Source organism: Lithobates pipiens, unplaced genomic scaffold (assembly GCF_037356315.1).
Source record: "Lithobates pipiens isolate NorthernLeopardFrog02 unplaced genomic scaffold, aLitPip1_a1.2 Scaffold_16, whole genome shotgun sequence".
In the NCBI taxonomy this organism is placed as follows: domain Eukaryota; kingdom Metazoa; phylum Chordata; class Amphibia; order Anura; family Ranidae; genus Lithobates; species Lithobates pipiens.
Window position 1 is genome coordinate 424,015,776 of NW_027507748.1, and position 22,988 is coordinate 424,038,763.

The 22,988-nt window shown below is 41.7% G+C and overlaps 1 protein-coding gene across 2 annotated transcripts in view; it reads left to right on the forward strand.

The window, feature by feature from the left end:
- Positions 1–22,988, forward strand: part of CFAP47 (cilia and flagella associated protein 47) — a 681,345-nt gene that overhangs the window by 388,851 nt on the left and 269,506 nt on the right. For both annotated transcript variants that reach the window (XM_077482554.1, XM_077482555.1), the window contains exon 44: positions 15,475–15,583. In XM_077482554.1, the coding sequence (XP_077338680.1) occupies positions 15,475–15,583 (109 nt within the window). The remainder of the gene's footprint in view (positions 1–15,474; positions 15,584–22,988) is intronic.

The window sequence follows — 22,988 nt, forward strand, 5'->3', positions numbered from 1 at the left end:
GGACCATGGAGAAAAGTTTAACAAATTAACATGTGGCCCACCTGCTTGGAGTGCATTGAATGTGCCACACAGCATACGTCACAGCTCCTACCCAAGGTTGCCCACTGATCCTAAAGTTGAGGGGGGTATAGACAGCATAGAGCCATTCAAGTTTTTTTTTTTTTCAAAAGAATTGTTTTTCTTTAAGGATTTATTTTCCATAGATACACAGACACAGTGTAATTCTAGATTTATAGCTACAATAGATACAATTGTTTAGCAGGAAATGTATATGGTATGATCTGTGCATTAAAGGAACTGACTTAATTTAAAACATTCTAAAATAGCATAAAACTTTCTGATAAGATTGAAAGCTAGCAATATTTATTCAGAGAGTTTCTGTCACTTTATATACACTTAATTAAGTTAAAAGGGGAAACATCTTGGAAAAACAGCTTAATCGAAGCAGTGTAAAAAAAGCTTCCAGGATTTAATTAGGTAGATTGGGAGTTAAATCCAAGGTAATAGTGTTCTGTGTTTACCAAATGTGATCATGATTACAGATGATCAATAAATAACAATATGGATTGTTTACTATACCCTTTTCATTAGCTGAAAGTTTAACCTTTTAATGTTATGGTAAACTACACCCTTAAGCACAGTCATTGCAGATCAGCATTTTCATAACAGGCTGATAAACTCTATATATACCTTTTTATTATTATGCCAGATAATCATAATTTTAGTCTACTTTCACACTGGGGCAGGCAGACTCTAGCGGTTAAGCGATGCTATGTGGCCTCTACCGGTTAAAACCACCCACAAAGCTCTGCAAAGTGGGTGATTTGTGGTGCTGCCCCATTGTTTTCAATATGGAAGGGGCGCTTAAAGTGGTTGTAAACCCTTACAAACCACTTTGACCTACAGGTAAGCCTGCATAAGGATAAAAACCTACTGTGTGCAGTGCCCCCCCCCCCCATACATACCTGAGCTCGATCTTGATCCAGTGCTGTGCCAGAGAACAGTGGCCCGCTCCACTCTCTCTATCTTCACTGGACATGGAGGCAGCAGCAATTGGTTTCTGCTGCTGTCAATAACGGCCTGTGAGAAGAGGGTATAATTCATTATCATTAAAAATATATATTTTTTGTTTAAAGATGGCTATACATAAGCGCACATCTAGCCACAACTGTATGTGTATGTGGCCCAGCTGGCTTTGACTGTAAACGCCTTCATAGAGATCTAAAAAATTCTGCCATATAGGGAATACTGATTGTGCGCAAACGTTTCCACCTATCCTAATCACTCCAGCTGATACTCTTTGGTATAATAATGCTTTATATTGCCTATTCTGCCTTCATGAACACCCCTTGTGTTAGCATGTTTAGATAAGCCTATTTTACAACATTATTATGTATGATTAATATTAATATTTCTATTTTATTTTGTTAACGTTGTCCTTTTACCACAAATTAACAAAATCTATTTCCCTTTCATTGACTGGGAGTATATTATAGGGCCGCACTGCGCATGCACAAGATTGGTAGGTGCATGCTGGGTATCCAACATGAACCAAATACAGGAAGAGATACTGTCTGCCTTCAAATGCCTCACAGGAGATAGCCATGGTCTTCTGGGACTTCCAAAAAACGAAATGCACCTTAATATACAGCATAGCTTTACTGTAATACACTAAGCAGTATTGAAGGAGTATTTTTAACCAAAAATTTCAAAGCAGTGTTCTGGCCGAAATTTGAGTTTTTGGATAAAAATACTCCTTTAATACTCATGCTTAGTCCCTCAGGGTCCCTCATGTGGCTACCCCTGTACATTCACATGTCTTTACATGGAAAACAAATTTGGTTCTCTTGGCACTTCCAAATCTGCCCATTGAACCTGTTATTGAATTTCTCCCTTTCACTCTTAAATGGTTCTTTGCCTTGTTGCCATCATCTCTGTGAGGTGTGTGTCTAAACTGGAAGCCTTGTCTTGTAAAGAAGTTTTTCTGGTCTTACGTAGAGACAAGGTATTCTTTAGGTATAGAGCTTCTTTCTTGCTGAAGGTGGTTTACTGCTTTTAATCTTTACCAAGACATTATTCTTCCATCCTATTGTCTAGTTCCAGTACATCAAAAAGATATTTCCTTTCATTGTTGTGATGTTGTCGCCTCACAGCCACTGTTTTAATAAGTAATAGAGACTCTCTCTTTGTCATACCATATGAGAACCAGCTTTTTTCTCCACCATTTTTTGGTGGCCAGATCCATGGTCTTGATGTCTCAAGCCCATTCACCCTTTGCTGTCTAGGCACACTCTACTAGATTGATGACTGTTTCTTTTTTTGTTTACAAAAGCTTTATTCGTCAGTTAGAAAGTACAAATAAAATGCATAAGATAATGTTTCTCAATAGATAGAGAAAAAAAAAAGTTAGTGACAATACAAACTGGAATTTACACAAAGAGCAGGTGGTACAAATCTTAGAAGAGATGGGTAAAGTGATACAGATAATAAAATTACGATTTTATGGACGTATCCTGGAGAGGGAAGGGTGGATTCGGGGGGGAATACAAGAGTATGATCAAGGTAAGGACCAGTATATCCATTTGTTGTTGAAAATGTGCATACTATCATGTAAGGTGTGGTGAATCCTTTCTGATAACTTGAGCATCTCCATACGGTTCAAAACTTGCGGCCAAGGAAGGGAACTAGTTCTCCAATTTAGAGCAATCATCCATTGTATCGAGCTAATAAGAGAGTGAAGCAGTCTAGTGCAAGGTGCAGGTGTGTTTGGGACATTAGCGTACAATATGCATATTTGTGGTGTGAGGGAGATTTTGTGTTTTGAGGATAGTTCAAATCTGGTGATAGCTGCTTGCCAGATGGGTTTGAGATGACGGCAACTCCAAAAAATATGAGCAAATGTGCCTGGTTCTGTGCATCCCCTGAAGCAGTCAGGGGATGTTTCGGGATAAAAGGAGTGAATTTTGGTAGGGGTCATATACCATCTTGAGAATAGCTTGAGAGGGGTTTCTCTAAAGGCAATCGCTTTATTGCTTTTCCGGAGATTGTCAATCATCTCGTTCCAAAGTTCTGGGGAGAAAGAACAGTTAAGTTCCTCCTCCCAGTGTAGCATTGGGGCGGATTTTTCCGGGATAGAAGAGGAGTTTAAAAGGTTATAGAGTTGTGAGATGAGACCTCTGTCACGTGAGGAATGCAAGCAGATATGTTCAAAGAGTGTCTCTGAAGAAAGGGTTTGTAGGGTGTAGTGAAGGGCAAAGAATTGTTTTATTTGGTTATAATGTGTAAGTTCCGTAGGGGGTAGGTCATATTTAATTTGAAGTGTGTTGAATGTCGGGAAGGATGATTTATAGATAAAGGAGCCCAATGTGGAGAGTTTGTTATTGGACCATAGAACATATTGATTATGAACATCATATGCTTGTGAAAATCTCATATCACCCAAGTATGAGGTTAGTGGGGATGTGGTAGAGGCAAGGTTAAATGGAACTTTGATCTTTGCCCAAATTTGGAAAAGTTGAGCAACTATCATGTTAGCTTTGTTTAAGATGCGAAAGTTACTTTGATCGGACCACAAAAGGCCTTGTAGGTATAGAGGAAGGATTGAAGATGATTCAAAAGTTTTCCATGGGATATTATGTGTAGGGGCATGCCATTGGGAAATTTGTGAGAGCTTGGCAGCGAGGAAGTATTGCCAGATGTTTGGAAGACCTAGACCGCCAAGGCCCTGCGGTCTGTGCATGAGGGAGTTGCTACATCTAGGTTTTTTATTTGCCCATATAAATTTGTTTAATTCTCTTTGGAGTGATTGAATTCTAGTTTTGGGAACGTTTATGGGGAGGGCTCTAAAATAGTATAAAAGTTTAGGGACTATGGACATCTTAATGGCACAGATTCTGCCCAGAAAGGAGATATGGTAGGTGGACCATTTATTGAGTAGGGAGCTAATGTGGGAAAATAAAGGGGGGTAGTTCTCCTTATAAAGGGATTTGAAAGAGGGGGAGATATGGATGCCGAGATATCTAAATGAGCTTGTGGTCCAAGTGAATGGGAAGTTTAGTTGTAGAAGATGTAGTATGTTTTGGGGGATGTTGATGGGAAGGGCTGAACATTTGCTGATGTTAATACTTAAACCCGAGAGCTTTTGGAAATCCTTTAGTTCAGAGAGAAGATTAGGTATAGAAATGAGAGGGTCAGACAGAAATAATAGCGCATCGTCGGCGTATAAACTCAACTTAAAGTCATGGGGACCTTTGGTGTATCCTTTAATGTTGATGTTATTTCTTAAGGCTTGGGCAAGGGGTTCTATGGCTAAGGCGATTAGGAGGGGGGATAAAGGGCAGCCTTGTCTGGTGCCTCTACTAAGAGGGAAAAATTTGGAGTTTATACCAGGTATTTTGATCCTGGTGTGTGGGGAGTGGTAGAGGGCGTTAAAGCCATGTAGAAATTTGTCAGGGATTCCGAATTTGGGGAGAAGGAGATTAAGGTAGGACCAATTGACGCTGTCAAAAGCCTTATGAATATCTAGACTGAGGAGACAAACTGGTTTAGAATGAAGATTGGCATCTTGTATGATGTTGGTGACAAGTCTAATATTGTCAACTATTTGACGGTTAGGAATAAATCCGGTCTGGTCTATGTGAATGAGATTGTTTATGACTGCTGCGAGTCTATCAGCCAACAGCCTGCCAAATATTTTTAGGTCGTTATTTAGAACGGATATTGGACGAAAATTTTGTGGAAGGGTGTGATCTTTATGTGGCTTGGGGATCAAGGACATGTTGGCCAGGAGCATTTCCTCGGGGAACTGGTTACCCTGAAGAATATAATTGAATAGGTTAGTTAATTTGGGAGCTAGGAGGGGAGTGAATTTTTTATAGTAGGAAGATGTGTAGCCATCAGGGCCTGGGGCAGTGGTAGTTTTAAGGGATTTGATGATTTTAGTGATTTCAGGAACCGTGCAGGGGTCTTTTAATGAATTAATTTGATCATTCGTAAGGGATGGGAGGTGTAGGTTGTCAATCCAATCAAGGGGTGGGGTTTGAGGATGGGGATTTGGGTCAGAAAGTAGATTTTTATAGAAAGCCGTGAAGATTTCCATAACTTCTTGGGGGTGAGTAACTATGTTGCCATTGTTATCGCGCAATTTATATAAATGTGGTGGGTTAATATCTTGTTTGAGTTTTCATGCGAACATCGTAGATGCGGAGTTGCCATGTAGTAGGAATTTAGCTTTAGAATATCTTAGGGCCTTTTCAGTGTTTGCAGATAAAATAGTGTCAAGTTGTTGACGTTTTTCTTGAATCTGACTATTAATTTCTTGTGATGGTGAAAAATGTATTTTTTGGTATAAGAGCTCTAGATCTCTGGTAAGGCACTTAATTGTCGTAAGTCTCTCTTTATTTTTGGTTGCAGCTATGTGAATGAGGTGGCCCCTTAAGACTGCTTTATGTGCTGACCAAAGAGTTGTGGGAGATACATCGTCTGTAGAGTTATCTAGAAAGTAATTTTCGATATGGGTAGAGATCTTTTGGATGTTGGAGGGGTCTGTTAGTAGTGAGTCATTTAGACGCCAGTTAAAAGGGGTTGGGGGTAGGCCTATGTAGGAGAAATCGATCGAGACTATATTATGATCCGACCATGGGCAGGAGTGGATAAGCGCTTTGGATGAGTTTGCGAGCAGGATGGGTGTGCAATATATGTAATCAAGGCGGGCATAACAGTTGTGAGGGTAAGAGTAGTGAGTGTATTCTCTAATGCCGATGTTATGTGCCCTCCATGTGTCTATCATTTGCAAGCTGTTGAGGGTTCTGTTCATAAATTTAGAAAAGGTTTTAGATGATGGTGCTGCATTGCTTCTATCCAAAGCAGGGTGAGCCGCTAGATTGAAGTCTCCAGCTATAATCAAGTGCGGAGAGTTGAATCTCTCCAGAGTATCAAAAAATTTGGAGAAAAAAGCGTGGTGGGATTCATTGGGTGCATATAGTGATGAAATTGTGACAAGGCGATTATTGATCGTACCCTTTATGATGATGAAGCGGCTATCTTCATCCTTATAGATGTTTTGGATGTCAAAAATGATAGAATTGCGGACAAAAATGGCTACACCTCTAGTTTTGTTGTGGAATGTGGTAAAGTCTATTTGGCTGTAAGATTTATCAAAAAATTTTGGGTGGTTTGTGGCTGAAAAATGTGTTTCCTGCATGAGGATAATGTCAGCCTTTAGTCTTTTATAGTGTTGGAAGGCTTTTTTACGTTTGTGAGGGGAGTTGAAGCCTTGGACATTGTGAGAGAGTACTTTAAGGCCCATTGGGAGAGAATTGAGTGTGATATGTTAGAGATATGTTACCGATAAGGGTGACATAGGGGGAGCTAATTCTCGGATGAGAAGGGATACGTAAGAGTTTGAGTGGAGTGGGTGAATCGTAATGAGAACCCACGATTGGGGTAAGGTTAGATACGATAGATCTTGTGAGTGTGTTGGGGATAGTGGGATATGAGATGAGGTCAAGAAGTATCAAAGGAGTAATGGTGAGAAAGTACCATAGTACCAAAGTAGAGTAACCAATAATAACAATGCATTTTTTAAACTGGGCCATAAGGGCCAAATAACAACATAGTAAGAAAACTAGGATATTTGAAATGAAAAAGGGGGTCATATGGCAAAAGGCCAGATGATCCAACAATAAAATTTGAAGGACAAATATGTCCTGAACCCGACCACAGTGCCAAACGGGGCACACCCTATAAGAGGGAGAGGGCGTCGTGCACCGGGGCGGGTGTGGGGACAAACCAGCGACGGCGGATAAGCCAAGCACATAGAAAAACGGATTTCTCTACTATTCATTCCTCCCAAACCCCTCCCCCCTCCCCCCCCCACCACCAACAACTCCCCTGCTCCACCACGTCTCGCAGACGGATGGGGGAGGAGAAGAGGAAAGGGGGAAAGGGAAAGAAAAGAGGAATCTCCTCCTCTCCTCCACCGGACCCCCAGCCCATCCCACCAGAAAGAAGAATCAGACAACAATAAAAAAGAGGAGAAAAAGAAGAAAGAAAAGGGATCTTTCCGGCAAGGTCGGACCGGGATCGATATGTATAACCATTATAATACATCATTATAGTAGTGAAACGTGAGAGAAGAAAGACAGACAGTTAATTCAATAAACCCAAAAAGATAACAATAGTACTCATCCTCCAGAAAAAAGGGAAAAAAAAAACAAAAAAAAAAAAAAAGGGGGGGGGGGTGTGGGGAGGGCAGTATGGTTATACCCGTATGTAGGAGCTACTGCTTCAGTAGTCAGTCCAGTGAGTTCAGTGAGAGAAATAAAAGGAGGAGATGACCAAAACAACAACAGTACAACAAAGATGGTGTCAGGATGTGGAGGCCTTGAATCATGTTTTGGTGGAGAAAAAGTTGACTGAGTATTGATCAGGATATATAAGAAAAAAAAAATCAAAAATCAAAAAAAAGAGGGAAAGAAGGGGGGAGGATCCGAGTCTTTCTCTCTCAGATGCAATGAAGATGCAAAAACCAGCAGAGAGCATTAGTTAACTTGGTTGGAGTTCCAATAGTGACCATAGGTATGGTAATGAGGTTGACAACTCTCGAATGAAGAAAGGTGTTAGTTCTGGGGGGATTGTCGCCATCTTACTTGACTACGTTGAGGACGTCTTGAAGCTGGTGTTGACCAGATCGGCGAAGAGCGTGGGGTGGATATAGGTCTGGCAGGAGGCTCGGGGTCCAGAAGGCCTAGTTTAACCAGGAGTTCTTTACCTTCAATGATGTTGTAGACGGTGTAGGTTGAGCCGTTGTGTATTATTGACAGTTTGAAGGGGAAGCCCCAGCGATATCTTATTCTAGCTGTTTGTAGAATGGAGGTGACCTCTTTCATCCTGCGTCTCCTATCGAGAGTAGCTGGAGATATATCTGGGAATATCTGAATTCTGTGCCCCTCAAACACAATGTTAGGGGTATTTCTGGAGGCACGCATAACTTCTTCTTTTAGTAGAAAGTCCTTCATACACATGATGATGTCACGTGGAGGTTTGTCAGGTGTTGGTTTAGGACGAAGGGCTCTGTGAATTCTGTCGTAAGTAAATACGGATATTTGCTTATCTGGTAGTAAATTTTGGAAGAGCTTGGAGATAGTTGGTGCGAGGTCGGTGACCGACTCTGGCATACCGCGGACTCTAATATTGTTGCGTCTGTTTCTATTGTCCAAATCTTCCATTTGAGCCTGCATAAACGCAAAGCTGTCGGCCAGGGATTCATAATCTTTCCTGAGGTCATTGTGGGAAAGAGAGAGTTCGTCATGTTTGGTTTCTAATATGTCGGTGCGGCTGCCTATGTTGGCAATCTCATGTGTGAGAGCACTGGTCGTTTTATGCAGTTCTTGTTGTATTTTGTCTGCTAGTTTCTCATATATAGCTGTAAGGCTATTATCTAGGTCAGCCTTGGAGAGAGGAGAGCTGTACTCACTGTGAGTGGTGATCTGTGATAGCGCGGGGAGGCCGGAGGTCACGGAGGAGCCGGCGCCATCTTGAGACTTTTTAGCCTGAGATTTCTCCATGATTTGAAGAAGGCTTGCGGCGTGTTTGGAGCGGCTAATCCTCCGTTTTTTTTGGTTTGGCATGTGCTGGTATGTTCCGCAGAGGTGCTGGGTGGTTTTCGGCCAGAGCCGAGACGAAAAGCCCTGGGAAATCTGGCTTGGCAGACCGGGTCAGACGGAGCTGATCTCAAACACGTCCGTCCCGCATCGCGCCGCGCATGCGCCCCCGATTGATGACTGTTTCATGGGATTTTTCAGCATTAGGCAGCTGGGTGTCCTCTTTAAGTAGGCAGACAGTCCCCAGTTGTTTTAAGTAATGGGCCTATAAGCATTTTTCTTTCTGCCTTGCCCATCCCTCAGTTGGAAAGCTTTTGGACATTCCAAATATGAATTTTCTATAATACTGGGCTCCATTCACAAAAGCAAATTCCATGCAGTATTTGGGTGTCTTCCCACATACAGCATGTGATCCTGAAAATGTCAATTCACCATTGCTTTATGCAGTATTTACCACATAAAGCAAAAATGTTTGGTAAATACTGCATAAAACAGGCGTTAAAGTCAATTCTGAAAAGGAAATACATTTAAACAATGCATGCGTTCTATAAGTAGTGGTCCCGGCATGCAATGGTTAAGGAGCCGTCATATAGTAAACAACATGGTTCTTATGGAGAATGCGGTCACTGTGGTCACAACTGATGAGTTTTCAGATGTCAGTGGGGTTCCCTTTTGACCGCTGAAGAAAAGAATTGCCGGCATTTAAAATTCCCAGAAAAAAATGTGTGGTGTCCCTCACCCAATCTATACCAGGCCCTTTGGGTTTGGTATAGATTTTGAGGGGAACCCCCACGCCAAAATGTAAAAAAACAGGCATGGGGTCCCCCCTGAAATACATACCAGACCCTTATCCGAGCATGCACACAGTCAGACCAGGAAAGGGGGTTAGCATGCCCCCCACCCTCCTGAACCACCCCAGGCCACATGTTTCCAACATTTTGCCCATTTTAATAAAGATGAGGGCCTCTTTCACACACCCTGGCTGGTGGTTGTGGGGATCTGCAGGCAGGGGGCTTATCGAAATCTGGAAGCCCACTTTAACAAGGGGGCCCCCAGATCTCGGCCTCCCCCATGTGAATGAGCAGGGGGTACAAAGTATCCCTCCTTAGTGACCAAAAAAAGGTAAAAATGAATGAAAACACAACAAGGGTTTTGGACAAGTCCTTTAACCACTTCAATACAGGGCACTTAAACACCTTCCTGCCCAGACCAATTTTGAGCTTTCAGCGCTGTCGCACTTTGAATGACAATTGCGCGGTCATGCTACACTGTACCCAAATGAAATTTTTATCATTTTTTTCCCACAAATAGAGCTTTCTTTTGGTGGTATTTGATCACCTCTACGGTTTTTATTTTTTGCGCTACAAATAAAAAAATACCGAAAATTTTGAAAAAAACAATTTTTTTTTTTGGTTCAGTTTCAAAACTTTGTAAATAAGTACGTTTTCTCCTTCACTGATGGGCACTGATGGGGCTACACTGATGGGCACTGATAAGGTGGCACTGATGGGCACCAATGTGGCACCAATGAAGTGGCACTGATAGGCGGCACTGATGGGCGACACGGATGGGCGACACGGATGGGCGACACGGACGGACACTGATAGGTGGCACAAATTGGCACTGATAGCTGGCACGGATGGGCGGCACGGATGGGCATGGATAGGCGGCACAGGTGGGCATGGATAGGCGGCACAGGTGGGCATAGATAGGCGGCACAGGTGGGCATAGATAGGCGGCACAGGTGGGCATGGATAGGCGGCACAGGTGGGCACTCATAGGCGGCACAGGTGGGCACTCAGGCGGCACAGGTGGGCACTCAGGCGGCACAGGTGGGCACTCATAGGCGGCACAGGTGGGCACTCATAGGCGGCATCGGTGTTATAGTAATGGATGCCAATCAGTGCCAAACAATGCATGCCAATCAGTGATGCCCATTGTGGCCACTGATTGGCATCCATTATGGGCACTGATTGGCACCCATTGTGCTGACTGGCACCCTGGTGGTCTAGGGAGGATTATGGATTTTTATTACCTTTTCCCTGGTGGTCTAGTGGTGTCCCTGGTGGTCCAGTGTGGGCATCCTTCGGGGGGGCTGTGCTGATAATCGATCAGCACAGACCCCCCCTGTCAGAGGAGCAGCCGATCGGCTCTCCTCTACTCGCGTCTGACAGACGCGAGTGAGGGAAAGCAGATCACCGGCTCTTCCCATTTACACTGTGATCAGCCGTGATTGGACACGGCTGATCACATGGTAAAGAGTCTCCGTCGGAGACTCTTTACCGAGATCGTAGTTGCCGGGTGTCAGACTGACACCCCGCAACAACGATCGCCGCGATGCGCGCCCCCGGGGGCGCGCAGCGGCTCATTATCCTAATCACGTCATATGACGTCCGGTTAGGATAATGAAACCACTTTGCCGCCGTCAATTTGTAATAGGGCGGGCGGCTAGTGCTTAATCATCCAAATTACAGCCTTCGTCAGGCGCTGGGCTTTTTTTCTTTTTCGGGTCCGCTGTCAATGTTCATTATGATTGAAGTTGGATCTGCACCTGGGAAAAAAATGCACTTGTCATTTTCAAATAAAGGACTTGTTAAAAACTTTTGTCAAAAAGCAGAAGGATCTGGTGTGCAATTTGAATGGACCCCATGTGTTTTTTCCACAATGTGTTTAAATGTTGGCAATTCTGTTCTTTACATGCAGCTGTCAGCAGACGTTAAATTATAGCAAGGTTTCACTACTAAAATACTGAATCACTTCATAAAATACCGTATTTTAGTAGTGTTTGAGAATTAAATTTTTTTTTTTAAAAACACTGTGTAATATCTTACTGCATACTCGGGTGTGGTAAGACCTGCTTGAATGGAGCCTAGCTGTTAGACATGTGCAGAGTAAAATATTTCGTTTCGGAATTTCGTTTTCGTCTGAAAACTTAATTTATTTAGTTACTCCCGAAATTCGTTTTTATTTATTTCATTTTTCGTTCAAAAATTGCATTCGTCCGAAAATCCACATGAATCACGGTCAAATCTCTTTGAAGGCTTATGGTGTCTGTCGAATGTATAAAGAAGATTCGATGGAGCTAGTATATAGCATACTTTAGAACCCTATTAAAGTCTATGGGACTCCAACGTTCAAAATCTAAAGTGCTCATTTTAAAGGCTAATTTGCAAGTTACTGTCCTAAAAAGTGTTTGGGGACCTGGGTCCTGCCCCAGGGGACATGGATCAATGCAAAAAAAAGTTTTAAAAACGGCCGTTTTTTCGGGAGCAGTGATTTTAATAATGATTAAAGTGAAACAATAAAAGTGTAATATTCCTTTAAATTTCGTAGGGGGGGTTGTCTATAGTATGCCTGTGAAGGGGCGCATGTTTCCCGTGCTTAGAATTGTCCCTGCACAAAGTGTCATTTATGCAGGAAAAAAAGTCCTTTAAAATCACTCGCAGCTATAATGAATTGTCGGCTCCCGTAATACAGAGAACACTCATTGAAAGTCATTGATAAAAAAATAAATAAATAAATAAAAAAAAAAGCGTGGGGGTCCCCCAAATTCAATTACCAGGCCCTTCAGGTCTGGTATGGATATTAAGGGGAACCCTGCCTCAAATTTAAGAAAAAATTTGACGTGGGGTTCCCCCTAAATATCCATAACCAGACCCTTCAGGTCTGGTATGGATATTAAGGGGAACCCCGCGTCAAATTTAAAAAAAAATTGACGTGGGGTTCCCCCTAAAAATCCATACCAGACCCTTTATCCGAGCACGCAACCTGGCAGGCCGCAGGAAAAGAGGGGGGGACGAGAGAGCGGCCCCCCCTCCCTCCTGAACCTTACCAGGCCACATGCCCTCAACATTGGGAGGATGCTTTGGGGGTCTGTGACCCCTCAAAGCACCTTGTCCCCATGTTGATGAGGACAAGGGCCTCATCCCCACAACCCTGGCCGGTGGTTGTGGAGGTCTGCGGGCGGGGGGCTTATCAGAATCTGGAAGCCCCCTTTAACAAGGGGACCCCCAGATCCCGGCCCCCCCCCCTGTTTGAAATGGTAAGGGGGTACAAAAGTACCCCTACCATTTCACAAAGAAAGTGTAAAAAATGTTTAAATAAAACAAACACACTTTTGAAAAATTCCTTTATTAAAAATAAAAAAATAAAAAAAAGATTCCAGCGGCGGTAATCCACTCTTGCTATCCATCGACGGACGGTCATATCTCCAGCGATGTCTAATATCATCCAGCGCAGCGCAGCATCCTTCTTCTGTCTCCGTGGAGGAGACACTACAGGCATTCCGGCGGCTGACGTTTCTTATATACGGAGGGCGGGGCCACCCGTCACCTGACCCCGCCCCCCTCTGACGCAAGGGGAAACCCGGGGTTCCCCGTGACGTAGGGGTGACCCGCACCCCTCTGATGTAACACAGGCAGGTTTCCGTTACATCAGAGGGGGGCGGGGTCACCCCTACGTCACGGGGAACCCCGGGTTTCCCCTTGCGTCAGAGGGGGGCGGGGTCAGGTGACGGGTGGCCCCGCCCTCCGTATATAACAAACGTCAGCCGCTGGAATGTCTGTAGTGTCTCCTCCACGGAGACAGAAGAAGGATGCTGCGCTGCGCTGGATGATATTAGACATCGCTGGAGATATGACCGTCCGTCGATGGATAGCAAGAGTGGATTACCGCCGCTGGAATCTTTTTTTTATTTTTTTATTTTTAATAAAGGAATTTTTCAAAAGTGTGTTTGTTTTATTTAAACATTTTTTACACTTTCTTTGTGAAATGGTAGGGGTACTTTTGTACCCCCTTACCATTTCAAACAGGGGGGGGGCCGGGATCTGGGGGTCCCCTTGTTAAAGGGGGCTTCCAGATTCTGATAAGCCCCCCGCCCGCAGACCTCCACAACCACCGGCCAGGGTTGTGGGGATGAGGCCCTTGTCTTCATCAACATGGGGACAAGGTGCTTTGAGGGGTCACAGACCCCCAAAGCATCCTCCCAATGTTGAGGGCATGTGGCCTGGTACGGTTCAGGAGGGAGGGGGGGCCGCTCTCTCGTCCCCCCCTCTTTTCCTGCGGCCTGCCAGGTTGCGTGCTCGGATAAAGGGTCTGGTATGGATTTTTAGGGGGAACCCCACGTCAATTTTTTTTTAAATTTGACGCGGGGTTCCCCTTAATATCCATACCAGACCTGAAGGGTCTGGTTATGGATATTTAGGGGGAACCCCACGTCAAATTTTTTCTTAAATTTGAGGCAGGGTTCCCCTTAATATCCATACCAGACCTGAAGGGCCTGGTAATTGAATTTGGGGGACCCCCACGCTTTTTTTTTTATTTATTTATTTATTTTTTTATCAATGACTTTCAATGAGTGTTCTCTGTATTACGGGAGCCGACAATTCATTATAGCTGCGAGTGATTTTAAAGGACTTTTTTTCCTGCATAAATGACACTTTGTGCAGGGACAATTCTAAGCACGGGAAACATGCGCCCCTTCACAGGCATACTATAGACAACCCCCCCCTACGAAATTTAAAGGAATATTACACTTTTATTGTTTCACTTTAATCATTATTAAAATCACTGCTCCCGAAAAAACGGCCGTTTTTAAAACTTTTTTTTGCATTGATACATGTCCCCTGGGGCAGGACCCGGGTCCCCAAACACTTTTTAGGACAGTATCTTGCAGAATCTTTTCTCTCTGTCAAATCTTTTTTCTCTGTCGAATATTTTCTCTATATAATCTTGGACTAATAGAGGTAAGGTTAGGCACATTCGAACACAGGTTCTATAGACACGTTGTCAGAGTCACGTCAAATCTCCTATTCTATATCGAACTGTTGTAACAATGAAAACGAAAATAAAGCATTTATTTATGTCGGATCTTTCGTTTTTCGGATTTTGTGCTTTCGTTATCGTTTGGCAAAACGAAAACGAAAATAGCTGAAATTCGGACGAAAATGCATTCGGACGAAAACGAATGCACATGTCTACTAGCTGTATTATAAAACCCCTGTGCTACTGTTCCTCCCTTAAATACTTAAATCTAAACCCAGTAGCCAGCTTGCACTATCATGGTTCACACATACAGTATAAAGATATGACATATATATATATATATATATATATATATATATATATATACACAGCACTATCCTTGCACACGTATAGTATACATATACTATATTGTCAAAAGTATTGGGGCGCCTGCCTTTGCACGCACATGAACTTTATTGGCATCCCAGTCTTAGACTGTAGGGTTCTATATTGAGTTGGCCTACCTTTTGCAACTATAACGGCTTCAACTCTTATGCTAAGGCTATCCACAAGGTTTAGGAGTATGTCTATGGGAATGTTTGACCATTCTCCCAGAAGCGCACTTGTGAGGCCAGGCACTAATGTTAGGCGAGAGAGCCTGGCTCGCAGTCTCCATTCTAATTCATCCCAAAGGTGTTCTATTGGGTTGAAGCCAGGACTGACTATGCAGGCTAGTCAAGTTCCTCCACCCCAAACTCGCTCATCCATGTCTTTATGGACCTTGCTTTGTGCAGTGGTCCATATCATTTGGTGGAGGGGGGATTATGGTATGGGGGTTAGGCTTAGCCCCTTAGTTCCAGTAATGGGATCACTTAAGGCCTCAGCATACTAAGACATTTTGAACAATTCCATGCTCCTAACTTTGTGAAAACAGTTTGGGAATAGCCCCTTCCTGCCCCAATCCGACTGCGCGCGAGTGCACAAACAAGGTCCATAAAGACATTGATGAGCAAGTTTGGGGTGGAGGAACTAGAGTGGCTTGCACAGAATTCTGACTATATTTATATATGTTTAGCAGTTGCTGTTATTCCAATTTCTTATTGCTTCATTTTGCTTCATTTTTTTTCAGATTGGTGACTTTGTATATGTGATTGAGGGAACTGGAACTCCACCGTTGCCTTTATCACTTCTTCCTGTTGACAGTCCAAATGTTTTTCAACCCAGTACTTCACTTTCAGGTTGTATATTTTTCTGCTTATATTCATTTATTTCAATGCACAGTCTGTTTATTTAATGAAAATATTTTACTTTAGCTGTTTCATTATCTCTTTCACTGTTTTAGTTCATTTCTCCCTAAAACATCATGGCTAGCTGCCTTCATTGCCAACCAACTCTTTTTTTTTAACAACTTCAATACCAGGCACTTCCCCCCTTCCTGCCCAAGCCAATTTTCAGCTTTCAGCGCTGTCACTTTTTAAATGACAATACTACACTGTACCCAAACAACATTTTTTTTATCATTTTGTTCCCACAGAGCTTTCTTTTGGTGGTATTTGATCACCTCTGCATTTTTTTTTACTACAAATAAAAAAAGACTGAAATTTTTTTTTAAATTTTTTTTTCTTTCTTTCTGTTAGAAAATTTTGTAAATAAGCACATTTTCTTCTTCACTGATGGGCACTGATGAAGCTGCACTGACAGGTACTGATAAGGCGGCACCGATAAGGTGGCACTGATGACCACTGATAGGCGGCACTGATGGCCACTGATAGGTGGCACTTATATGCAGCAGTGATGGGCATTGATAGGTGGCACGTATGGGTGCTCATAGGTGGCACTGGGGACTCATAGGTGGCACTGATTGGGCACTGATAGGTGGCACTGATGGACACTGATAGGTGGCACCAATGGACAATGATGTGTGGCACTGATGGACACTGATAGATGGCACTGATATGTATCACTGATGGCACTGGCTGGCATGGCTGATGGGCACTGATTGGCATCTGTATGGGCACTGATTGGCATATGTCTGGGCACTGACTGTCATCCCTGATGGTCCAGGGTGGCATACCTGTGGCCATCCATTGTGGGCATCCCTGGTGGTCCTGTTGGCATCCCTGGTGGTCCAGTGTGGACATCCTCGGGGGGGGGGGGGGGGGGCTTCACTGATATTTAGCACAGACCCCCCTGTCAGGAGAGCCGCCGATCGGTTCTCCGCTACTCACGTCTGTCAGACGAGCGTGAGCAAAAGCAGATAAACGTCTTTTCCTGTTTACACTGTGATCAGCCGTGATTGGACATGAATGATCACATGGTAATGAGCCTCCATCAGAGGCTCTATACTGAGATCGGTGTTGCGGTGTGGTGTGTCAGACTGACATGCCATGACACCACCGATCAACATCATGAAAGACATCAGTATAGCTGAACCACTGCTCACCCATCGTTCTGCTATAGGCTGGGCGGGAAGTGGTTAAATATTTTTGTAAATCATATAAAACATTATAAAAAAAAAAATTTGTTTATAGATAAAAAATGGCCATTAGAAGTTTTTATCACCAACTAGGTGAACTTTGAAACAAAGAGTAAAGCATCTAAAAAGCTTAGCTTTACAGATACATACAACATACAAGTAAAGGTTCTTAAAGATTTAGATGATTATTTACCCTATCCAGCCTCTTGTTTGAGTTGGTGCATGTGTCATTTGATTTACAATATTTTTTGTTTAGCTTCACAGTTTGAAAACTTTATCTCAGATTAAAATGATTGGCTCATTCTGGTGTTTTCAAGAGCCACATTGATCAGTTTCTGAACTTTTTCCAAGACCTGAGGCTGCAAGCTGCAGTTGCATCCTGGAGCTGAGCAGTCATGTCAATAGGATTGTGTTTTCTAGAGTAGAAAAACCTCCTTATTTGCTTGTTGCTTGTGCTAAAAATTCTAAAGACATTGCACTCAGACATTACCATTTTTAGAAATATGTACAACACAAAATCAAATGTAAAAAATTGGTAAATTCAATTAATTCCTTCATTTTTAATTTCATTTTTATATAACCCTTCTGAAGTTAAGCTACTCAGTGTATGCTAATTATATTATACTGCTATGTCAAAAAATTAATGTTTCAAAAATGGCCAATGGGCCAGTTGTTGAAATTCCACCAAGGTTATTTTTTATTTTTTAAAGATCCCACTGAAATAATTATTTTGAAGCTCAGCTCTTTTAATGAGAAAAGCTTTTAAATAGTTGAACTGTGATGAAAGTGCTATTATTCTGCTCATCAACTATACTAGTATATTCAGATATGCCAATTTAAAGGCAGCTGTGTCAACACACATTCTTTATTTTTAATGGATATGTATAATTGTATGATAGCAAAAACTGCAAAGAAATTGGATTTTTTTTTTCTGTAAGATTATGGAATATGAGGGCATACAATAATTGAGCTGCTAAATGAAAATGATTGCATTGTCTTTGTGTCAGATGAAAATCACCATCGTTATGAGTGTATAAAATATTAAGTTTGGATATACTGTATAAAAATAATGAACAATAACTTTAAACTTTTAAAAATAACTCTTACATTTGTTTTTACAATAAAGGGCATTAGAATTTGTCCTTTGTTTAACCCTATCGCTGCCAGGCCCTGTGCTTCATTTTGTACACTCAGGTGGCCAGACCATTTTTAAAAAATTTCCTTTGATTTTTTATTTTTCACTTATAGCTTTCATAATTTGTGAAAGACCCCCCCAAACCATATATTTTCTGAAAGAAAATGATAAGTAGGATAAAAAAAAGTGCTACTGATTTATAGACCCTGCAGTATTTGTGCAAATGTTTATCAAACCAATATATTTTCACAAAATACACTAAAACCATTATTAACAGATGAAAACACAGCAAATTTTACAAAATACCTACTAAATATAAAAGCTTAACCTGTATTGAGTGGATAAATAAAAAAATATTTGTAACTTTTCAATTGCGCCTTTTTGCGAAACAGATGCAAATGTGTAAATATCCAAATTTCTTAAAAAATTTGAAGGTTTTAATTTTTCCCTTACAGCTTTCAGAATTTGGTAAAGACCTTCAAAACCATATATTTTATGAAAGCATATGACCTCTAGAATAAAAATAAGGTGCTACTGATTTTTTAGACCCCGTGGTATTTGCACAAATGTTTATCAAAAAAAATACACTAAAACCATTATTAGCAGATAAAAACGCAGCTAATTCTACAAAATTCCTGCTAAATCACTACTAAATATAAAAGCTTAATCTGTATGTAGTTAATAAATAACAAATATTTGTAAATTTTAAATTGCGCCTTCTTGCAAAATCGAACATACCCCAAAACTTCTCTAAAAATCTGGAGGTTTTCATTTTTCACTTACAGCTTTCAGAATTTGAAATTGAACCCTCAAACCAGTCATTTTCTAAAAGCACATGGCCAGTAGAATAAGAAAAAGTGCTAATGATTTATTGGGCCCCGCAATAATTGTGCAAATGTTCCTCATATCGCTATTTTCACTAAAAATACACTACAATCATTAATATTGCACAAAAACACAACGTAACTTACAAAATTCCTGCTAAATTAGTACTAAAGCCATGTTTACTCGCACAGGGATTCACAGGTGTTCCATGTATCACCGTACAGGCAGTTCCATTTATGTCAAGTGGGATGCCACGGCTGCATAGACATAGCTGCTGTTCCCAATCTGACATCCGTGTGGGTGTGGGTACATGACCCTGATCGCTCAGGGACATTCATGTGGACCTACATGGATATAAAATTGGGAGCAATGGCTCTGTTCATGCAGTTGCTACATCCCAAATTACATCAATGGGACTGCCTGCACAGAGATACATGGAACACCTGTACATTCCTGTAAAGATACGCTGTGTATGCCCTGTTTGAACAAGGCCTTAGGCTGTTTTCACACAAGTACACTGATTGAGTCTGCCTGCCCATTATTTCAGGCGGGCCCAATCGGACCACCCATTGTTCTCTATGGAAAGACTGATATAAATGGACACGTGTCCGTTTACACATGCCTGCATCTGATCCAGTCTGCTAAAAACAGACGGATGGGGATTCCATTCCCCATCCATCTAGCAGATCAGATTGGATGGCATCCAATGGAAATGGTCCTTTCCATACGACCGTCCCATAGAGAATAGTGAGCTTTGTCCGTGTCCGCTCTGCATCAGCCTGTCATCCGCCTGCTCAGCAAGGATCAGCAGACAAGCCACATGATTAGAGCCTTAGGCTCTAATTGGCTTGAAAAAGGTTGGGCTCTGGCACATAGCATTGCACCCCAAACCCACCCACTTGTGAGTTGTGACAATAACAAATTAATATTTGTCTTCCGGCTTCTCCTCCTGGTCAATCAGGATGGACCGGGTTGGCTGGGAGAAGAATTTGAGGTATCCGTGGAAGAGTGAGCGTGGGGGGGCTGTTACCATGGAGGGGTGAGTGCGGGTGGACCTGGGGGGTTCTTACTATGTTTGTGTTTTTATTATTGACTTAAAAAAAAAATTGGCATTTATATATTTATCTTTTTTTTTTGGGGGGGGGGGGGTCTTTGGTGAGATATCAGAGGTCTAAGCAGACCACCATATCTCTTTTTTTTTTTTTTTAGACTGAAGATAGTCCCTTTCACTATATCACTTTACTTGAATGAATGAGAATCTCTATAGAGATTCCATTCAGAAGATGACAGTCTGATATATATATATCTATATTCTAACACTCTCGGTTACACTATATCAGCTGTCAATGGGAATAGAGCAGTGATCAGTAGTGATCACTGCATGTGCCCTCTCTTCTACTGGGGGATCTTAGTAAACACATATTTACTAAAGCCCCCCAAGCCCCAACTTCACCCCCAACCATACCACTCCCCCGCCGCAATCCCCAGCCTGACAGATCATAGGAGATCTGTGCAGGGAGACGCTGCAGGCGAAGGGAGGGGAAGGAGAGATGCCCCTCAGAGCCGCCATGGATCGAGAGTGCAGAGGCAGTTGGCCCTGACTGGGTGATCTGACTGGTGGGGGGACACATATGGACACCCCTCCAAGCCCCATGCAGCACCTGAAGCTAGCGGGAGTGGAAGAGGAGGGATGCCGACTAATGATGGTGGCTGTGGGGAGCGGGTATTCAGATCGGGTGGAGGGGGGTAATCAATTCTGGGGGTAAAGAAGGAGGTGAAGGGGATAGGAGAGGAGAGGAGGCAGTTTTAAAGGGAAGGGTACAGTGGGGGTGGAAAGGCAGGGGACAGGGAGGTGGCGGTGTGGACGGGGAGGGTTTCGGTCACATTAGGGGTTAATAACGCTGATCAGCCGGTTGTAATCTGCTGATCAGAGTTACAGAATTGTTAAACAGAACAATTATGATATAAGCTTATGGTCATTGAAGTGGATTATCCTCATTAAAGAGGATTGACATATTTATATGTAAATACCAATTATATATCCCATATTTACCAGGTGTATCACATGAAGGCCCCTTTGGTGATCTCAGGATATATCTTCCTATCCCCTCAAGGTTCTGACTTAATATGAAGCTCTCTCTCCCGGGCGATACCAATTGGTTGGCAATACCAAATCCAGTATGGCTGTCCCTCATAAATGTATATTTCACATACAAATAATTACAAACTATGCAAAGAAGCAGGGCTTTTTTAACATTAGCATGGGCTGAAAAAAATATGTATGGCAAGCTGATCACATTCAAAGATTATGTGTGTAAGCACTGGTAAAGCATACAAATATGGTTAATTTATTAATAAAACATTATTTGAATTGGAAAAAAAAAAAACATACATATTTATAAATAAGATTTCAACAAGCATGAAAAGTAACCTGCCAGGATGGAAATGTGGTATTTGGCATTGCTGGATTGCACGTAAAAGGGCAAGCTACAGAATCTTCTTTGCTATTTTTCCTTTACTACTTGACAAATTATTGACCTAGAACAAGCGTGTACATATTAGGTGTCAGGGCAAGTCATAAAGAAAGGAAAAGAATGACAGACCTTTAACGTGCAAAAAAGGGCACAAACACTATAGCCCCTGGGATTTTTGAGGAGGTCAATACACAATACTACCACAAATATGTTTAAAATGGATACTTTATTACAAATAATAGTTAAAACCAGTTTACAAATCACAAAATGCACTGATAAAAAACATGTACTGTACATTTGAAGATATTCCTTCTTTGTACATAAGTACATATTGTTCCATACAAATATATGATTGTGATTAGGAGATTAACATTTGAAAATGAAGAACATCATAATCTCTATGTGTTTCACAGTTCATTTCATCAGGAATTTGATGTTACTAGCAATTTGTCTAAAAATCTGGAAATAAACCCAAATTGTAACAGAAGAAGAGAGAAAAAGGGGTTAAGGGGCTTACCAGTCACCAAAATATTCAGCTGATAGCCAGAAAGACAAATGGAGCCGTAGCCACCCATGCACATCCAAGGACCCTCAGCAGAGAAAACAGACTTCTCTGCTGTGGTAACTTGGATGTGTATGGGTGGCTACGGCTCCATTTGTCTTTCTGGCTATCAGCTGAATATTTTGGTGACTGGTAAACCCCCATTTTTTCTCTCTTTTTCTTCTGTTACAATTTGGGGTTTATTTGATTTTTTTTTTACAAATGATGAAGTGAATTGTATTTCATGAAACATGTAGAAATTATGATATCATAATGTTTATGATATATTTGTATGTAATATTATGTACTTATGTACGAAGAAGGAATATCTTCAAATGTATACGTTTTATATTTTTATCCTGAAAGCTTTCTTTTAAAGTTATGGTGATGTGGATTAAAGGAGTACAAAATAAGCCCTTACAGTTCTTAATGCATCAAGTATTATATCAAAACAAGCTAAAGTTTTTCCAATTTAAGGAAACTATGTATATACTGTAGTTGTAATTTGTATTTATATATGTATGTCTTTAAATTTGTATCATCCAGAGCTGATGGTGATTGTTCCAATAATTATAAAGCTGTTTGAAAACTTGATTGATATACTCAAATACAAGATAGTAGCTATAGTGCTTGATTTAATAAACACAAAAGGGGTATTCACTTTGCAAGGGAACTTTTCCTTAGCTTAGTAACAGTGGTAAAATGTCACTATACAAAGGATACACAATCGTGTGCAATGAAAAAACACAGAATTTTTGCTCGCAAATGACTGGGTGATAAATGTCAGCCTTCAGTTTCATCTCTTTCACTAAGCTTGAGTAAAATCTCCTTGCAAAGTGAACATTTCCATTGCAAAGGGAAAAGCCTATTTGCCTTTAGTAAATACATTTAATGGTGTTAGATATGCAACTAACCATTAGGCTAAAGTCACGTTGCAATTGTTAGACATAGTGGTATGGGGGTTAATTTGCTAAAGGCAAGTCCACTTTGCCCTACAAGTGCACTACAAGTGCACTTGGAAGTGCAGTCACTGTAGACACGAGGGGGACATGCAAGGAGAATCAAAAACAACATTTTAGCTTGCACATGATTGGATGATAAAATCAGCAGAGCTTCCCCTCATTTCAGATCTTCCCCTCAGATTTACAGTGACTGCACTTCCAAGTGCACTTTCAAGCACACTTGCAGTACA